Source organism: Aulonocara stuartgranti (genome assembly GCF_965226115.1).
Source record: "Aulonocara stuartgranti genome assembly, chromosome: 12".
NCBI lineage: Eukaryota > Metazoa > Chordata > Actinopteri > Cichliformes > Cichlidae > Aulonocara > Aulonocara stuartgranti.
The window spans coordinates 10181517-10197566 of NC_138948.1; the positions used below are offsets into that span (position 1 = coordinate 10181517).

Here is a 16050-nt window from a genome sequence, read left to right on the forward strand (position 1 = left end):
ATATATATATATATATATAAGCTCAATATAGGTAATTTAAACGGAGAGAAAGATGGGACAAAAGACACTCTGGAAGGGAGCCAAAGATGAATAATAAATAATTATTACATGCAAAGTGATGTATAAAGACATAGTGAGTGAAAAAAGGTGAGTGAAGAAGAAACACTGAGTGCATCATGGGAAGGCCGCAGGAGCCTAGGCCTATTGTGCTGCGACTAAGGGAGTCATCTGATCCAACCCTAGCTATATATTTTCATCAAAAAGGAAAGTTTTAAGTTTAGTCTAAAAAAGTAGAGAAGGTGTTTGTCTTCCAAATCCAAACTGGGAGTTGGTTCCACAGAGTGTTCCACAGGGGCCTGAAAGCTGAAGCTGAAAGCCTAAGTGCTCTATTGGAGTGAAATGTTACTTTAAAGTCTTTAAGATAAGTTGGGACTTCATTATTCAAGATTTTGCATGAGAGTAGAAGGATTTTAAATTTGATTAACAGGAAGCCAATGAGGAAAAGCCAGCATGGGAGAAATATCCTCAGTCTACCTGAGCAATGGATCAGCCTCATGACCCACACTCGTTCTACCTTAGACTGTCGGTTTAAAGCGTCGTGTGGATACTGATGCACAGAAATAAACGGACTGGTTCTTATATAGCATTTTTCTACCTTAGCACTCAAAGTGATTTATACAATATGTCTTATTCACCTATCCATACAAGTACTGTTTTATGCTTAAGTGTGTTCTATCTAACATTCACAAAAGCTTTGGTTTATTATCTTGCCCGGGGATATTTCCGATTAGTAGATGACCTGCTGTACGTCCTGAGCTACAGCCACACCAAACATGAATAAGATAACAATAGAAAACGCAACAAAGACGGTCACTGATTGATGGTTCTTCCAGTTTCTTTGTTCTCTGGTGGTGCAGCAGCCCCGCTGAACTACACATGTGAGTCTGTGCACTACTTACATCAGACTAATCAATAAACAACGCAAGCTTTTATGGTGATCTTTCCCTAATCATCATGAAAATTTCCAGTATAATTTTTGCATGAAAGTTGTCACTGATTTTATTTCAAGTCTGCAATTCACATAGTCCTGTGGCAGTCACCATGGTGTCTGGAAGCTCATATGCATGACAGCAGTCATGTTCACAGCATAGATTTTACTCAATAAATTAACTAAGAACTAAAATGAAACAAAAAAATATATATATATATGAAAACTATTGTGCTTGGTTTTATGGATAAATAGAAGAAAAGGGTTAGAATACGAACGGGGTATGTTGGACAAAGGATGTTGAAGATGGAGCTACCAACGAGAAGCAAAAGAGGACAAACTAAAGGAGGTTCATGGATGAAGTAAAGGAACACATGCAGAGGGTTGGTATGACAGAAGAGGATGCTAGAGATAGTGTCAGATGGTGTCATATGATCCACTGTGATGAGCCCTAACAGGCACAGCTGAAAAAAGTAGAATATATGATGTTGAAAACAATTACAACATGCTCTGCTCTGCAGCTCTTGGTTGGTTTTTCACTTCGGATTTCAACTGATATTTATGCTGTCCAAGGATCATTCAACATCGGAAAATGCCAAGCCAGATTTCCTGAATACTGCCACATCCTGCATTTCAGCTGCAGGGAGATACGGACCAAGAGTGTCGGCAGCATACAGTCCAGATTTCTCCTCTGCCCTCCAGGACTGGGAATGTGATAAGGAGAGAGCGAAATGGTGCACAGAATTTAATAGGTCTGTGCTGCTGATTTGAATGTTTATGATAACATGGATCTGCAAGTAAAAGCGTGACATGTGTGTTAGTTAAGGCATTATGTAAAACAATTCCTCAAAATTAATTTTACAGTTTGACTTCAATTCACCACGTCAGCATCCACATTGCCAGTTTTTACATCTCCAAATAGGGTTATGCTTATGGGTAAGACTGTCTGTGCAATTGTGCACATTTTTCCATCTTTTGTTTTTAGAAATGCCAAGGTGGTTTGCAGAGATGTGCACATCTTTCTAACCTTGTTTTGTGCATACACTATATTTATAAATGATACCCCTGAGGTTTATGTTTAAGAGTTGCTCATTTCACCAAAATCTGGTCTGGAGAACAGTGTTTCCACATATGGAATATACAGTATGTTTCCACGTGTTGTTTTAGAAGATGCAGTGAAAAAGAGAAAATAACAAGTAAAATATCAGCAAATGAAGAACCATGAAACACAACACTGAGTCCAGGATTACAGACTCTATGTAACACAGGTTCATTTATGAGAGAGGGGTAACACACAGAGACAGATAACCATTCATACTGAGATTCACACATATGGGCAATTTAGAATCACCAGTTAGCCTAACCTTGCTAATTGCATGTCTTTGGGCTGCGTGGCAAAGTCTGAGTACAGGGAATTATTTTTTGCTACTGAAAAGGAGGTGTGTCCCCTTACCATTGGCCGTGTAAACATGTTTATATATTTTACACACACACACACACACACACACACACACACACACACACACACACACACACACGCACACACACAAAGAGTGCAGAAAGAAAAGGAAGGTATACTAAAAGGGAAATAAGTACTGTGAGGAGCAAGTTTGTATAAATTAAAAATGAACAGAATGAAAATACATATCGTTAGCTTCATAGCATAATTGCCTAAGTCATTTGACTAAGTCAATGACTTAGGCACTTATGCTATGAAGCTAACGATATGAAATGTTGACCATATGAGCACACTATTTCCACCAGAAAGTCTCTGAAGCATGGAATGATTCCACAACAATGGAGGACCTTGTAGATAACAGCGCACAGAAAGAAGTACACTTTTCTGATAAAAATGCATTCACAGATCCAGTTTAAAGCTTTCTTCATTGCATGAGTAAAGTGAGTAATGAAAACAGCAAAATGATTTATAACAATAGGCCTTCTGGCAGAAGTCCTTAAAGGATTACTGGAAATGTAGTGACTTTTGGCTTTTGCATTGTATCTCTGTGGCAGAGTACCAGGGCGGGTCGTATTATTTGAAGAAGTTTTGCAAATGTCTTAGACAGGTGAGAGGATGAGAGACAAATTATTGAAGCTCAGTCCCAATTAAAGCTTGCAAAAACTAGTGATGCAAAAGCTGTACCAATATCAAATGAGTGTGGATATCAAGAGTGCCTTTGGCCCACCAAATTAGTATCCACTGGCTTTCATATTTTTCCTCCCGTTGTTTTTCCCGTTTACTAAAACGCAATGACGACCTGCTTTTTTTGGTTTTTGGTTTTTGAAAAGGGGCTTTGACACTGTGCTGTTTTTAATCAACGCCAAATCAAATTTTTAACGCAATTAACGCATCTGGAGTGCAGAATGACTCAAAATCCCTGAAATGTTTCTGTCAACGCATTTCAGGCAGTTTGTCCGAGTTACCTTCGCACATGCGCAAATGGGCAGTTGATCTGGTAGTGACGGGCAGCTGAACCAATCAACACATTATGGACGATGATAAACATTCCTTGTTTCAAGGACTTGAAGTGCCTCCCGAAGAGTGACAGAGAGAGTGCACTAATATATATACATATATATACATTTATACATATACATACATCACACTTATCCTGCTACACAACACATAATGTGTTCCACAATAATTCCCTTTTGGAGTAGAAGCCAAAGTGCAGCCGCAGTTCAGCCAGCATGCAGTAAAACCTGCGACTTCTACAATGGGAACATCTGTAGCTTATTTCAAGTGGGTCCCAGAATAATAAAACAGACAATATGTTTTCATGAGCCTGGGTCCCAGGCCAAGATACTAAAAAAAGTGGAAGGAAAAAAATAGCTTCAGATTTTTCATGAATAAAAATATCAACTTCTTCTCCCCCATCTTGTTAAAATAAAAACAAACTTATCCCAATATCCTTTTTATCTCCTGGGGTAACTTAGAGGTAAATGCTCAAGCACACTGAAAAACACACACGGCCACACACACACAGCACTTGGTTTAAAAGGAGCTACTCATGCAACTGGTACATCCTCAGCACAGAGGAATACAAGAGCAGCATAGAGGAGCTCTATTTCTAAATGGGGCTCTTCTATCCTGCAACAAGGAGTAGCATGAACAATAAACACAACACAATAACCGGCCACGCATTTCCATTATAAGCATCCCTAAGTCGGCACTGGCAGAACCAAACTCAAAGAGTGGTAGAGCCACGGAAACAACACGAAGAAAAGAGACAGGAGGGATATTTTGTTTGAAGAGAGAGCTAAACTAAGACATGGCCACATGTACGTGTGCAGAAAGGATCATCATCATATCAGTAACTGAGCTTAAAGGTCAACAATGTTTAAGTTTCAGTTCAAACACACACTGGTACACAAACACGTTAATTACAATATCAGTGACAGTGTCAATCACTTTGGAAGTGAGACTGCCAAAATAGGGTGCTATCTCCTTCTCCCTGAGTCTATTCCTTGCTTCTCTCCCTCTGAATTTTTTCTTACCTCTGTCTGTTTTCCCTGCCCTGACACACATGCACAGTCCCATAATGCACAAACACTGGCGCTATCTCGAGGCTGATGGCTGTCACCTTTGTGTATTCAGCCTCTTTCAGGAGCCAGCAATGCAAATAACAGCCTCATGAATATTCAGGACAGAAAAAGATAGAAGGACGTAGAGAGAGGGGGAGAGAAAGAGAGAGAGCGAGAGAGAGAGAGAGTAAGGAGAAGCAGGAAAGCTAAGTGATGACAGGTAAACTATGGAGAGAAAGTAAGGACGAATGCTGTAGACAGAATGATAGCAGGGGCTGGATTAGGGGAATAAACACATAGTGATTGACAGTGTGGGTTAAATAGAACCGAGTAGGTGTTTGATGTGTGTATGTGTTGGTCATGGACTGTTAACCAGTTTACCATCTTTCCTACGTCTCAGGGGGATTTGAGAAAGTGAAAAGGTGGCAATGGCTGTTGCAATGAAGGAAAACATATTTAACAGGTACAACTGTTTAACAGTTAAAGTGGCTCCATAGCAAAAGATGTCTGTTTCAATTCTGGAAGGAAACACAAGTCCCTTTGGGGTTGTGTCAGAAATTGCATCTGGTGTTTATGACTACATAAACTTCACTTAATTCCCTGTACTTTCCTGGCAACGTTTTATAAATCACCACTGTGTACTGACAATCACAGTCTTTCACATATGCATCTCTATTGAATGCACCTTGTCACCTTGGTACTGTAGCACAACTCCTGAGGTCGCTCAGGCAAGTCATTGTGGTGACCTCTCGTAACACACACCCACTGATGTGCCACTGAAACAACACCGAAAGATCTCTTTCTGCGTCTGCACCCTAACAAATCTATTGCCACTCCTGGTTATGAAGATGAAAATGACATGTTGCTTTACAGAGAATAAAAAAAAGTGGGATTTATTTTTCATCTGAGGAGCATTGTGTTCCTTATTCTTTCAACTCGCAGCAGATCAAAGCTGCAATGTGTTTTTCTGACTACTAGTCAAAGCAGTCAACCTTGACTTTATGTTGTTAAGATTAAAGACTTAGCAAAGAATAGCTTCCTTACACATCCATCAGTGTGGGAAAATTTTGATCCTTTGGATAAACATGATGAAAGCTGTCTTCAGCACTCACTTGTAGGTTTTGGACAGGAATTTTTTTTTAACTGTGTTTATTTTTTGACATTGCTAGCCTGGCAAATTGTTAATATGCATGTGTGTAAATTTGTAAGAATGATTGATTGACTGACACAGACTAACACATATACACATATTAGGACCATAGTCCATGCAATAAGTACCAGTATTAGGAGCACTAAAACATAATCAAAGTATATCCATAATGAGTATATTGTAGGGTTGAGACTAAATATAGAATCGATCTTGTTAAAAGGCATTTAGCGCAATGAAGTTCATATTTTATCCAACCATAACCTTGATCTAAGCCTAGCAAAGTAGTGTTGTTACCTAAAAGAAAAAATTAAAGCTAAGTAATGACTGAAACTTCATGTAAGATTAAAATATGATCAAAAATAATTCAAAGTCTAAAAATAACCCAAAAACTTGGCACAGAGGATCAGGAAGTCAGATCTCTTGAAAGGAAGCTGTTTTCGTCCTAACTCACAGACCTTTTAACACTTGTTCATGTCTAATTATCCAGTCAGTAATGCAACAAGACAGTTAATGATTATATATGAAAAAGATGTATATAGGGACAAGAAATATATCCAAGTGACTATGGAGAATTAGACTTGTGACCTCTAATGTGATACATTTTCCTTCAGGCAGTTTGAATACATGAAGGATTTTTTTCTTCTCACAGTATGCATGAGCGCATGGCAATTCAAGCAGAGAATAGGCTAAAGAGAGATATACAGTATCCAAGTGGAGGTACATGCTGTCTGGAGCTCAATTTAATGGCTAAGGTGATTATTTAGAGTGCTGTGCTGCCTCTGCAGAAGCACAGACTGAAATAGAGAATGGACAACAAAAGTGATCTCTGATCTAAGGGATGTAAAAGATTTCCTTTAGCGGATATGATAAATAGACTAAAAAAAGATCTAAGCACAAAGGAAGACAGCAATACAGAGAGATGGCTGGAAAAAACGGGAGATACTCGGGTGTAGTAAAATGTTTAACATATTAAAGTTAGAGGTGCAGATGTCTTATTGAGTATATGATTTTCATTTTACTTCACTCTCACTAAATAAAAAAAGTGATTTTTTGTAATAAAATTTAACGTAGTTGGAGAACTAAAGTGACTTTTTTAACTAATTAAGTATGTATCTATTTGTTAACTGTTTATCCTGGCTGGAACTTATTTTACTTATTTTATAGTGGAAGACGGGGTACAGCCTGGACAGGTTGCTATTCTATCACAGGACCAACACAAACAGAGGTGAAAAAGCTACCCACTGTAAGCAAGCAACCTTAAATCTTAAACTATTTATATCATATTCAGATTTTTATATTTCATTCTTTTTGTCCCCAGAAGAGAGGTGGGTCTTCATAATGTGACTGAGTAATTTTATTAGTATTTGCCACACTAATCATATGCTTTATATTTACTCAAAAGCATCCACACACTCGCACAGATATACACAGTTCAGAAAATACAACTGATTCTGCCTTCATCCTGGTGAGAGAGCCTTTGAGGTGAAATCGATGGTGGAGCTTTGTGGAATAAAGGCATGCTCGGCATTCTGTGTGTGTCTGTGTGTGAGAGAGAGAGATACAGAGGGTATGGTGTGTATGTGCAGTGTAACCACCAGAGAGGACAAGCTGGTCCTTAGAACTACATCTCCCCTCTGATCCTAGGAAAAATCCACTAATCCCTACACATACACAAGCAAACACACACAGAAACAACAAATGGGAAAATAATTAAACCAGCAAGTAAACTAGGAAACAGGAAAAAATATAAAAACATACACAATAAAAATAGATAAGATTTATGCAAAGATGAAATATAGTGCATGTTGGTTTTCTCAAGCCACTAAAGTGACAGCTTTATGTCCGTCAGACATAACAGATTTCCTTATTATGTCCAAACCTTATTCAATGTCAGTATAGCAGGGCTGAAAGAAAAGTGATGACAGTGAAGAAGCAATGCTTGTTTTCTTTGGCACTAGATATTACATATAATATATGACCCTTAAGGTCCAGTTAAGCTGCATACTTGTCTCAAACTTAGCACAAAGGAAGAGAACATTTATCTTCTTAAAATCAGATTTGCAGCCATTATAAGATATTTTGAGTCATTGAAAAAAGGATTTTGTTTTTCTTGAAAGCTGCTTAAACCTGACGTTTGTTTAGGATGTGTGGGTTGATGTTGCAGCTTTAAGTGTCAGTTTCAGCACTGCTGTAATTGGTGAGCATACTACAGGTTTAAAAAATGTGTACATTTTACACATTGTATTCTGGATTATAATTACGACTTGAAAAAACCCCATCGTCCATACTGAGTTCCAGATCGCTTACTTGAACATTTCTTCACCTGAACAATTAAACCAAGTGAATGCTTGCTTGATTCGCAGCTGTTGCACAAGACAGTGGAGCTGGAGTACGTCCAACCACAGGACTAGGATTGTTTTGTGAGAAGCAACTAAATTAATTTCAAGCTGGTTGAACTTTCAAAATAAGACCAAAGTGTGGCTAACAGTGTGAAAAAAACTGAAATGTTTCTAGATCAGACTTTCATTGTTACCTTTTTCACTTTTAAGTAAAAGTAGTCAGGATACTTCCTTTCCAATTTCCAGAAAAGCACACCTTTGAATTGGTCTATGGATTAAGATAAAATAAACAATATACAGACAACAGAAGCAGAAAGAAAACTTCTTTCCCTTTCAGTAATCTATCGCTGTCTATCTACATTTCACACACGCGCGCGCACACAAGGCATTTATCCCCTCATCAGTAATCATCTCACTAATTAGCTAACCAAACAACGATAGCACAGTTCAAGATGACAGCTTTTTAATGAGGGAGATACTAATCACTTTGACCCTCAGCCTGTCAACATTCCCACTGATGAAAAATGCTGAAATGCTCAACTAATCATTGATTCAAAGCATCAAAATGCTATGACAAGGGTTTCTACAGATTTAGACGATATTAAATACTTTTCGTTGAATGCTGACTGAATTGGAGCTGCGCCGAACATGAATTCATCATCAAGTTTTGCCCTGATTTTCCGCCTTTTGAAGTTACAGGCAATGCTGTCACTGATTAGTGAGCTAAGAGATTCTAACTAATTTGCCTGGTTTGATTTTATTTTTTATTTGAGCAATTTTCTGTTCTGCTGATCTCAGATTTAATCAATTAAAAAGTAAGTTCTTGATTTGTATCATTTGTTACTTAAGGGTGCAAACCATATCGTAGAGACTGCAACAATAGCTTAGATTAACAAAATATACTCTGGGTTGGTTCAAGAGTTTGTCCAATAACTCTAATTGCCTTTATGCACAAGGCAAAAGAAACAGCAGAAACAAGGCTGTGAAAGAGCATCCATCCCGAGGAAATGGCCAGATAGAATGTGCAAGCTTTTATCACAACCTATAATTATATTTTAAAGTTGAGCAACCTCTAACAAAGAACATAGAACAATGTGTTCTGGTGCTGGCACAGAGGAGGATGGAACTTGGCGTCACAGAAACTGGGGAAAATAGGTTTGTAACATGGGACTACCCTTGAAAAAACATAGCATACAAGGCCAACCATTATCCAAACTTTTTACAGTGCTGTTTACAGAAATAATTTTTTACAGACATTTGGATAAGTCCTTCTCACTCATGGGAAGAAAATAGACTGGAAGTCTAAGTAAGTAACAGCCACTTTAACTGAAGACACTGATGTAGTAAAGGAAATGAAAACAAAAGACCAACTTGAAACACACTTGAAGACCAGTAGACACTGGAAAAACACCTAGAAACACCATAGCACAGATTGCGTGATCAAAAACAGACAATGTTCACCTCTGCTGTCTACATAACACTCTCTTTTTTCTGATCTGATACATATGACCTTAGTCTCCTCATTGTGTCATTTTAAGGATGTGCCATTTAACAAAAAGCATGCTGGAAGAAAGAGGTAAAAAGCCCAGAGTAAAGAAATGAAACCCGTCAGCGAGCACAGCATTGAAGATGAGTTACCTAAATGAATGTGCAGCTAATAAGATGGAAGTGAAAAATAGTGACATAACAAGATAGAGAAAAAAAACTTATGACAAACAACCCATCTCAAATTTGTAAAAAGAATAACACAATGAGCACAAAAAAAGACTGGCTTCTTTTCTCAGGTGTTTTCTCCTCCCCATGTTCTCCTCTTTGCCTTTCAGAAATACAGGCTAAGGCACAAAGAGTCCAAGAGTCAATTTATGCTTGACCCATTATCACAGAGTTCTTTGATTGTTTATAAAAGCCCAAGCTTGCGCGTGTCAAAAACTAATTAGAAATTCATCTAGCATGTCTGTTCTGTTAATTGATGATGTTTCGTTTCACTCAGTCACATGGTTAATGAGCAGACAGTTGCTCTGTGAAGGGGAGTTTGAGAAAAACATTTGTCAAATGTCTGTTTCTACACAACAGTATTTTTTATATTTTGAAAAAAAAAACTAATATTAAAAAAAACTGACTACTTGAAAATTGAATGATGAGAAAGTGGCTGCTAGTTATGTTTAAAATATGAGCAAGGGCCAACTGGGTTCCAGCCCCCTGGTGAACCTGAATTGGATAAGTGGAAGAAAATGGATGGATGGATAGATTTTTACTTCTAATTTTCTTCTTAGTCCATAAAAGGATATTAACGAACTCAAAGCAGCATGGTAGTAACAACATTACACACCGAGAGCTATCTATTTTAAAACCACATTGGATGTTCAAAGAGAAGTTGAGTGATAACAGAGATGTATCTGGTGAAACCTTTAACTTTGTTTAAATGTAGTCAAAGTAGTAGAAAAATGAAACATTTAAAATGACCAGAGTAAAAGCTATGACTGGAAAAAAGAACTGGAGGAGGAAAACTTGGCAGTGTAACTTAATCAGTACCACACTTTTAGACAGTTTGAGCTCATTGTCTGTAGACATGTAGTTTCTTCCCAAACTGACAGAATCATGTATGGTTATGTGAGACTACAAGCTCAAGGCCAGTTGATACAGGAAGGATGCCCAGTCCAATTTAGTTAACACATGCTGCCTCTTGTCACTGGTCCTTCCATCGTATTCTTAGTTAATTTTTCAGAAGTACGAAGAAGAAAGGCAAGTGAAATGCTTTACCTTCTTACCCATTTCTCTTAAGACTTTTCTAATAATTTTCTTTTTCATTTCTTCCATTTTCTAATATTTCTCACTCTTGTATGTCTCTCTCACTCCTTTTCTCTCCGTGTCCCTCCATCTCTTCAGCAGTTTATCATAATCACATCACCTCAGCGTAATGCAGCACACTTAAGGCTTATTATGTGTCGTACACATACATACTCACACACCCGCTCACGCTCACGCACAGGAATGAAATCCACTTAAGCCTTATTACATGTCTGACTCTGCGTCTAACATGGGAGATTATCCATTGAACTGTTTGCTTGGGCAAAGGGCAAGACTTGCAAGTAGGACACACACACACACACATATAAACAGGCACATTTCTCAACTGAGACATAAAGATAGGAGATAAGTGCAATATGTAAAATAGAAGTTGGACGTTTTTCAAACGTGGAAAAATGAGTGGACAAACCTAGGAGAGAAAAAACACTGAACGGAAGCAGAAACAAAGCATAATTCGAGATAGCCACAATAAATAACAGGAAAGGATGATTTTTATTCCATACACTTTCTTTCCATAGCAGTACCAGGCACAACTGCATACCCACAAGACAATGCATAAACATACACACAACAATGGTGTTCCACGATGAAGGCAGAGATAAAGTGTCTGTAGGGGGAACCAAAACATCACATCTCATCACTTCAACAGGTAAGTTTGTGTTTTTTGTGTTTGGGTGTGTGCTTCAATACACACTTAATGCACACACATAAAACAAACATCATCAGTATGCATGAATGTTCATATGATGTATGCGTGTATTCATGGCAGAGAGAAATAACACTGGATGTTGGTGGAATATTTATTTCCCTCTGTGTCTGTGTCTGTTTGTCAGCAGGTAGCAAGACAAGTGGCATTGCACTCTGGCCGCCTCTTGTTTCCTTCTGTGTCCTGAGATCAACTTCACATTTGCTGTGCAAAGAAATGCACAACTTTAGATATAGTTGTATCTGTAAGGAACATGTGTCAAACTGACTTAGATTATAGTGTTAAAGGTAGAGTGTGTAAAATCTCACCACTAGATTGCAGACTGTAGTCAACTGAATTCTGTTTTCTCACATCAAATTCAAGTGCATAATCTAAATGTAAGTGAAACAACTCTGACTGCTGTTCATCTGTGGTGAGTGTAGGCTGTCACTTCTCTGTTTACCTGTCAATGTAAGCAAGTAAACCTACGAGTTCTTGTCTACTTTGCATTTGATGCACTACGTAAGTGGCCAGTCTTTAGTCACATACATAAAACACAATTGGGCAGAAAGCTTTATTCAAAAAGCAACAGGATAGCTTCCACAAACTGGTGCAGGTGGTTATGTATTTTTAATCTATTAATTCTAAATGTATTGATTTGTTTGAAGATATAAGAACACTGATCTATAACATCTTTTCATCATAAAATAACCTCAGAAACTGTATTTTTGTATTTTTAAAATGCTTAGTTAAACTAACAATGCATATGATTAGCATGCGACTATATTTCACTTGTCATCTTAATGTGGGGATAGGTTAATTGGATAATCCAATCCGAATGTGCGAGTGAATGTGAGTGTGAATGGTTGTCTGTCCCTGTGTGTTGGCCCTGCGACAGACTGGCGACCTGTCCAGGGTGTACCCCACCTCTCGCCCTATGACAGCTGGGATAGGCTCCAGCGCCCCCCACAACCCTGAAAAGGATAAGCGGAAGCGAATGGATGGATGGATGGATCTTAATGCATTTTTCACTGATTTTCTATCTCTCTCTTCAACTATCGGTCCTAACCCTGGTCTTTACCTTAGCCATAACCTTTATCTGGTGTCATTTGATGCTGTCAAATGACATGTGAAAAGGTTAGGGTTAGCATGCATCTCAGGGTTAGGATATTGATGGCATGGATAATGCATAACAATAAGGTGCACAATGATTTGGGATGCCATTTCATGACACCAAACTGCCAATACCAACTGCCAGTTAATTTAGTTAAAATAAATAATATTTGGGGGCTGACCATTCATTTTGACTAGAATCAGACGGTAACAGTAAAGTGTTTCATAAACAGTTCTGTCATTACCAGCTTTGCAAGCTGTTATTGTTGAGCCAACTAGGCAGGGCTTTTATGTCCCTTAGTTAATGCATAAAACCCCAGTAACACAACTCTGTGTCCTGCCTCCTTATGGTGACTCTGAATGTGTATAACCAGTGTTTTACCGACTCCCCTGCTAGCCTTGTTGCAACTGTTCATGTGGTGCAAATTACTCAATTGTGTATGCCAACCATTCCAAAATATCTCTTAATAGCGTAAGTAAACAACAATAAACTTTGGTGGCGGTTAAAGATGAACTATCACATTAAGTGTAAATTGATGGTAAAAGGATTTTGACTTGCTTAATATCAATCTCAATTTTGAATGTCTGTGGTAGTAAATATGTCCCTTGATTACATAAATCAGTTTACTTAACATAAATGGTCCAAATGTGCAGTACAAAAAAAAAAGGAATTAGGCATCAAGTTAGATCACCTGCTGGAAGTATATATATATATAATCAGTTAGTCTGGCTGTCTTAAACATGGCAGTTCCCAAGCCCGAGTTATGTCCAACTGCACACATGTAAGAATAAAGGTTCTTCTGGCTGTTCACTCGTCTCCCAAGACTCTCCACTGCAGCTGGAACCACATTTTTGATTTAACACAGATTCTTTTTTGGAAGCTTGGGACTAACACTAAGAGTACGATACCTTATGACCCACTGAGGGCACGTTTATGTCTTGTTCTGATTTTGAACTGAGGATTTTTGCATACAAATGCAAATGTGCAAACCACGCCGTGCAGACATTATTGCACCATGTGAAAGTACAGCAGATAATTGTCCAGTGAATTTGCAACGAGTAAATGGATGTCACACATGTTGCCTCCTGAAAGCTCTACTCAGGCAGCAGCCCTGTCTAAAGCAAACCGATTGTTTCCAGTTGTAGGATTCTGAGGCTGACTATCTCTTGCTATGTGTTACATGTGAGAAAACACAACTACAAATGTTTGACTATCCTGATATTCTCCTGATACATGAGTGGAAACAGCTCAAGACACCTTACTTACCAGAAAATATCTTGAGGCAACACATCGTTTGGAAATGTGCATCAGCTAAAGCTGTTCCAAGTACTTTTTGCTGTCCAGCCTTCACTAGCTAAATCAAATGAAATCCTTTGAAAATGTTAAAACACAGTAAGCCAGGCCTAATGTGACAAAGGGAGTCATAACATGGTTCACAAAGCTCCCCAAAATATCCTGAATTGTTTTAACCCTCGTAGGAGTACAATTTTATGGTAATACTACAGCAAGCCACATCAATGTGTGTTGGGATGTACATTAAATAGAATGATAAATTTGCACATCTATCATTTGTCAGCCTGAAATCCCTAAAGACAGTGAAATGATGAGGCAGAGACTGAATGCAGATCTCCATAATAGCTCAAGATCAGGGGTTATAAACGTTATGTCACCAGAAAAGATTTTATTCCCCCTACAAACAGCCACCTGAAAACATCCTGCTGCTTATGTCAGAACAAACGTAATGTAGCTGACCTTGCATGACTTTTTTTTTTACCTTTTATTATACTTGTCTCTCTTCCCAACCTTAAGTCCCTCAGTGTTACCCTTTCCCTTTCCTGCTTTTCATTTTCAGTGTTTTCTTTCCTCCTTGGCTCACACATGAATATTCATGAAGTTGTTATTTGCATTGCTGGCTCCTGAAAGAGGCTGAGTACACAAAGGTGACAGCCATCAACCTCGGGAGGCGGCGGTGTTGAAAGAAGAGAGAGAGCGGATGGGAAGGAAAGAAATAAGTGAAGATGACAGAAAAAGAACCAGAGTGAAACTGAAATGCATATCAGAATGACAAATAAAAACGAAGCCAGACGATAAAGTGAAAGTGTATGCATTCCCACCTCAATGTAAACTGTTCCGTATTTGAAGTTGTCTTCATGTAGATGGCAAAAGCCACTGTTCTGCCAAGCCGAACAGGACTGGGAGGCTCCAAAACTTCCACATTGTCATCTAATTGTAGTCTTTCTCCTTTGGCAGAAACAGGGCCCATGCTCATTGCAACAGAACCAACTTTCAGCATGTCTTGAAGACCTTCATCCACTAGGGTGCTCCACTGCCCCCCAAGGCCCATAGCCAGACCACCATGTGGCCCAGGGTTTGCACTTGGAGCTTTCCATGGCTCATTAACAGTGGAGGGACACTCTTCACCAGCACCTTCCACTGGTATAATTGAGTAATACACATCCACTGATGGTAGCGCCACTTCAGGAGGTCTCTTTCTCACTTGTGGTGGTGTAAACCAAGCTGGGGGAATCTCCAGACGGACAACACAGATACCAGATGGTCCCATGAGTCGGCAGCCTGCCGAGGGTGCTGCTTCACTAGTGTCACGGATGGCCAAGGCCCTGATGCATGGGAGGAGGGATGATGGAGGTGGTTCAGGCTCATCCCAACGCCGCCCTACCAGGTAAAATAATACCTGAAGAAGAAACAAAAGCCTATAATGTCATAATGGAAAAATCTCGACAGCTAGTAAGACGCAATCAAAGACTATAAGTTATCTGTCTCTCTGTTTTATAAAACCATTTTCTTCCCTGTCATTTACAGATCTCAGATATTCGTCTATTCATTAAAGCTGGGCAACTTAATGTTTTTATGTTGTATAAGCACTGGACCAAATTACTGTGTGTAAAGGGTATTTCTCCTGGTGATAAAGTGATAAAGAATTATCACCTGACTCTGCAGCCTCTTAGCTTTACAGCTCATTGGTTTAATTTTCTGAACCACAGCTTTATTGTTTTGGCTTACTCTTACTGCTCTTACATTTCCCTGCTGTATGGCACAAAAAATGGGCAACTAGCCTATGAACATAATGGAGTATTTAGCTGCTACAGAACTGTACTGTTTCCTTTCAGAATTTGAGGAAACCATAACAGAGAGGACAGAAATTGAATATGGGAGCTTCTCCAATCAGATGGATATAAATATGATAAATACTAATATCCTTCCTTTCACCCAAATATGCAAACGTGTTTGCTGAGATGCTTTCTAGTTCAACTTTACTCCCTACCACCCCTAGTGGCCAAAAAATTTGAAGCAGGTTTAACAGGATAAAAAAAAAAACATGTCTCTAAGAGCAGGTGCATTTACATTGTTTTCATTGAATAATAAATTGAATCAATTTTTAAGTATTAAATAAAGCTGAATGCAAGCACATACAGGTAAATA

The 16050-nt window shown here is 38.6% G+C and overlaps 1 protein-coding gene across 1 annotated transcript in view; it reads right to left on the reverse strand.

The window, feature by feature from the left end:
• Positions 1-16050, reverse strand: part of LOC309719019 (transmembrane protein 132C) — a 305935-nt gene that overhangs the window by 184276 nt on the left and 105609 nt on the right. Inside the window, exon 3 of the mRNA XM_082554778.1 lies at positions 14724-15301. Coding sequence (XP_082410904.1) covers positions 14724-15301 — 578 coding nt within the window. The remainder of the gene's footprint in view (positions 1-14723; positions 15302-16050) is intronic.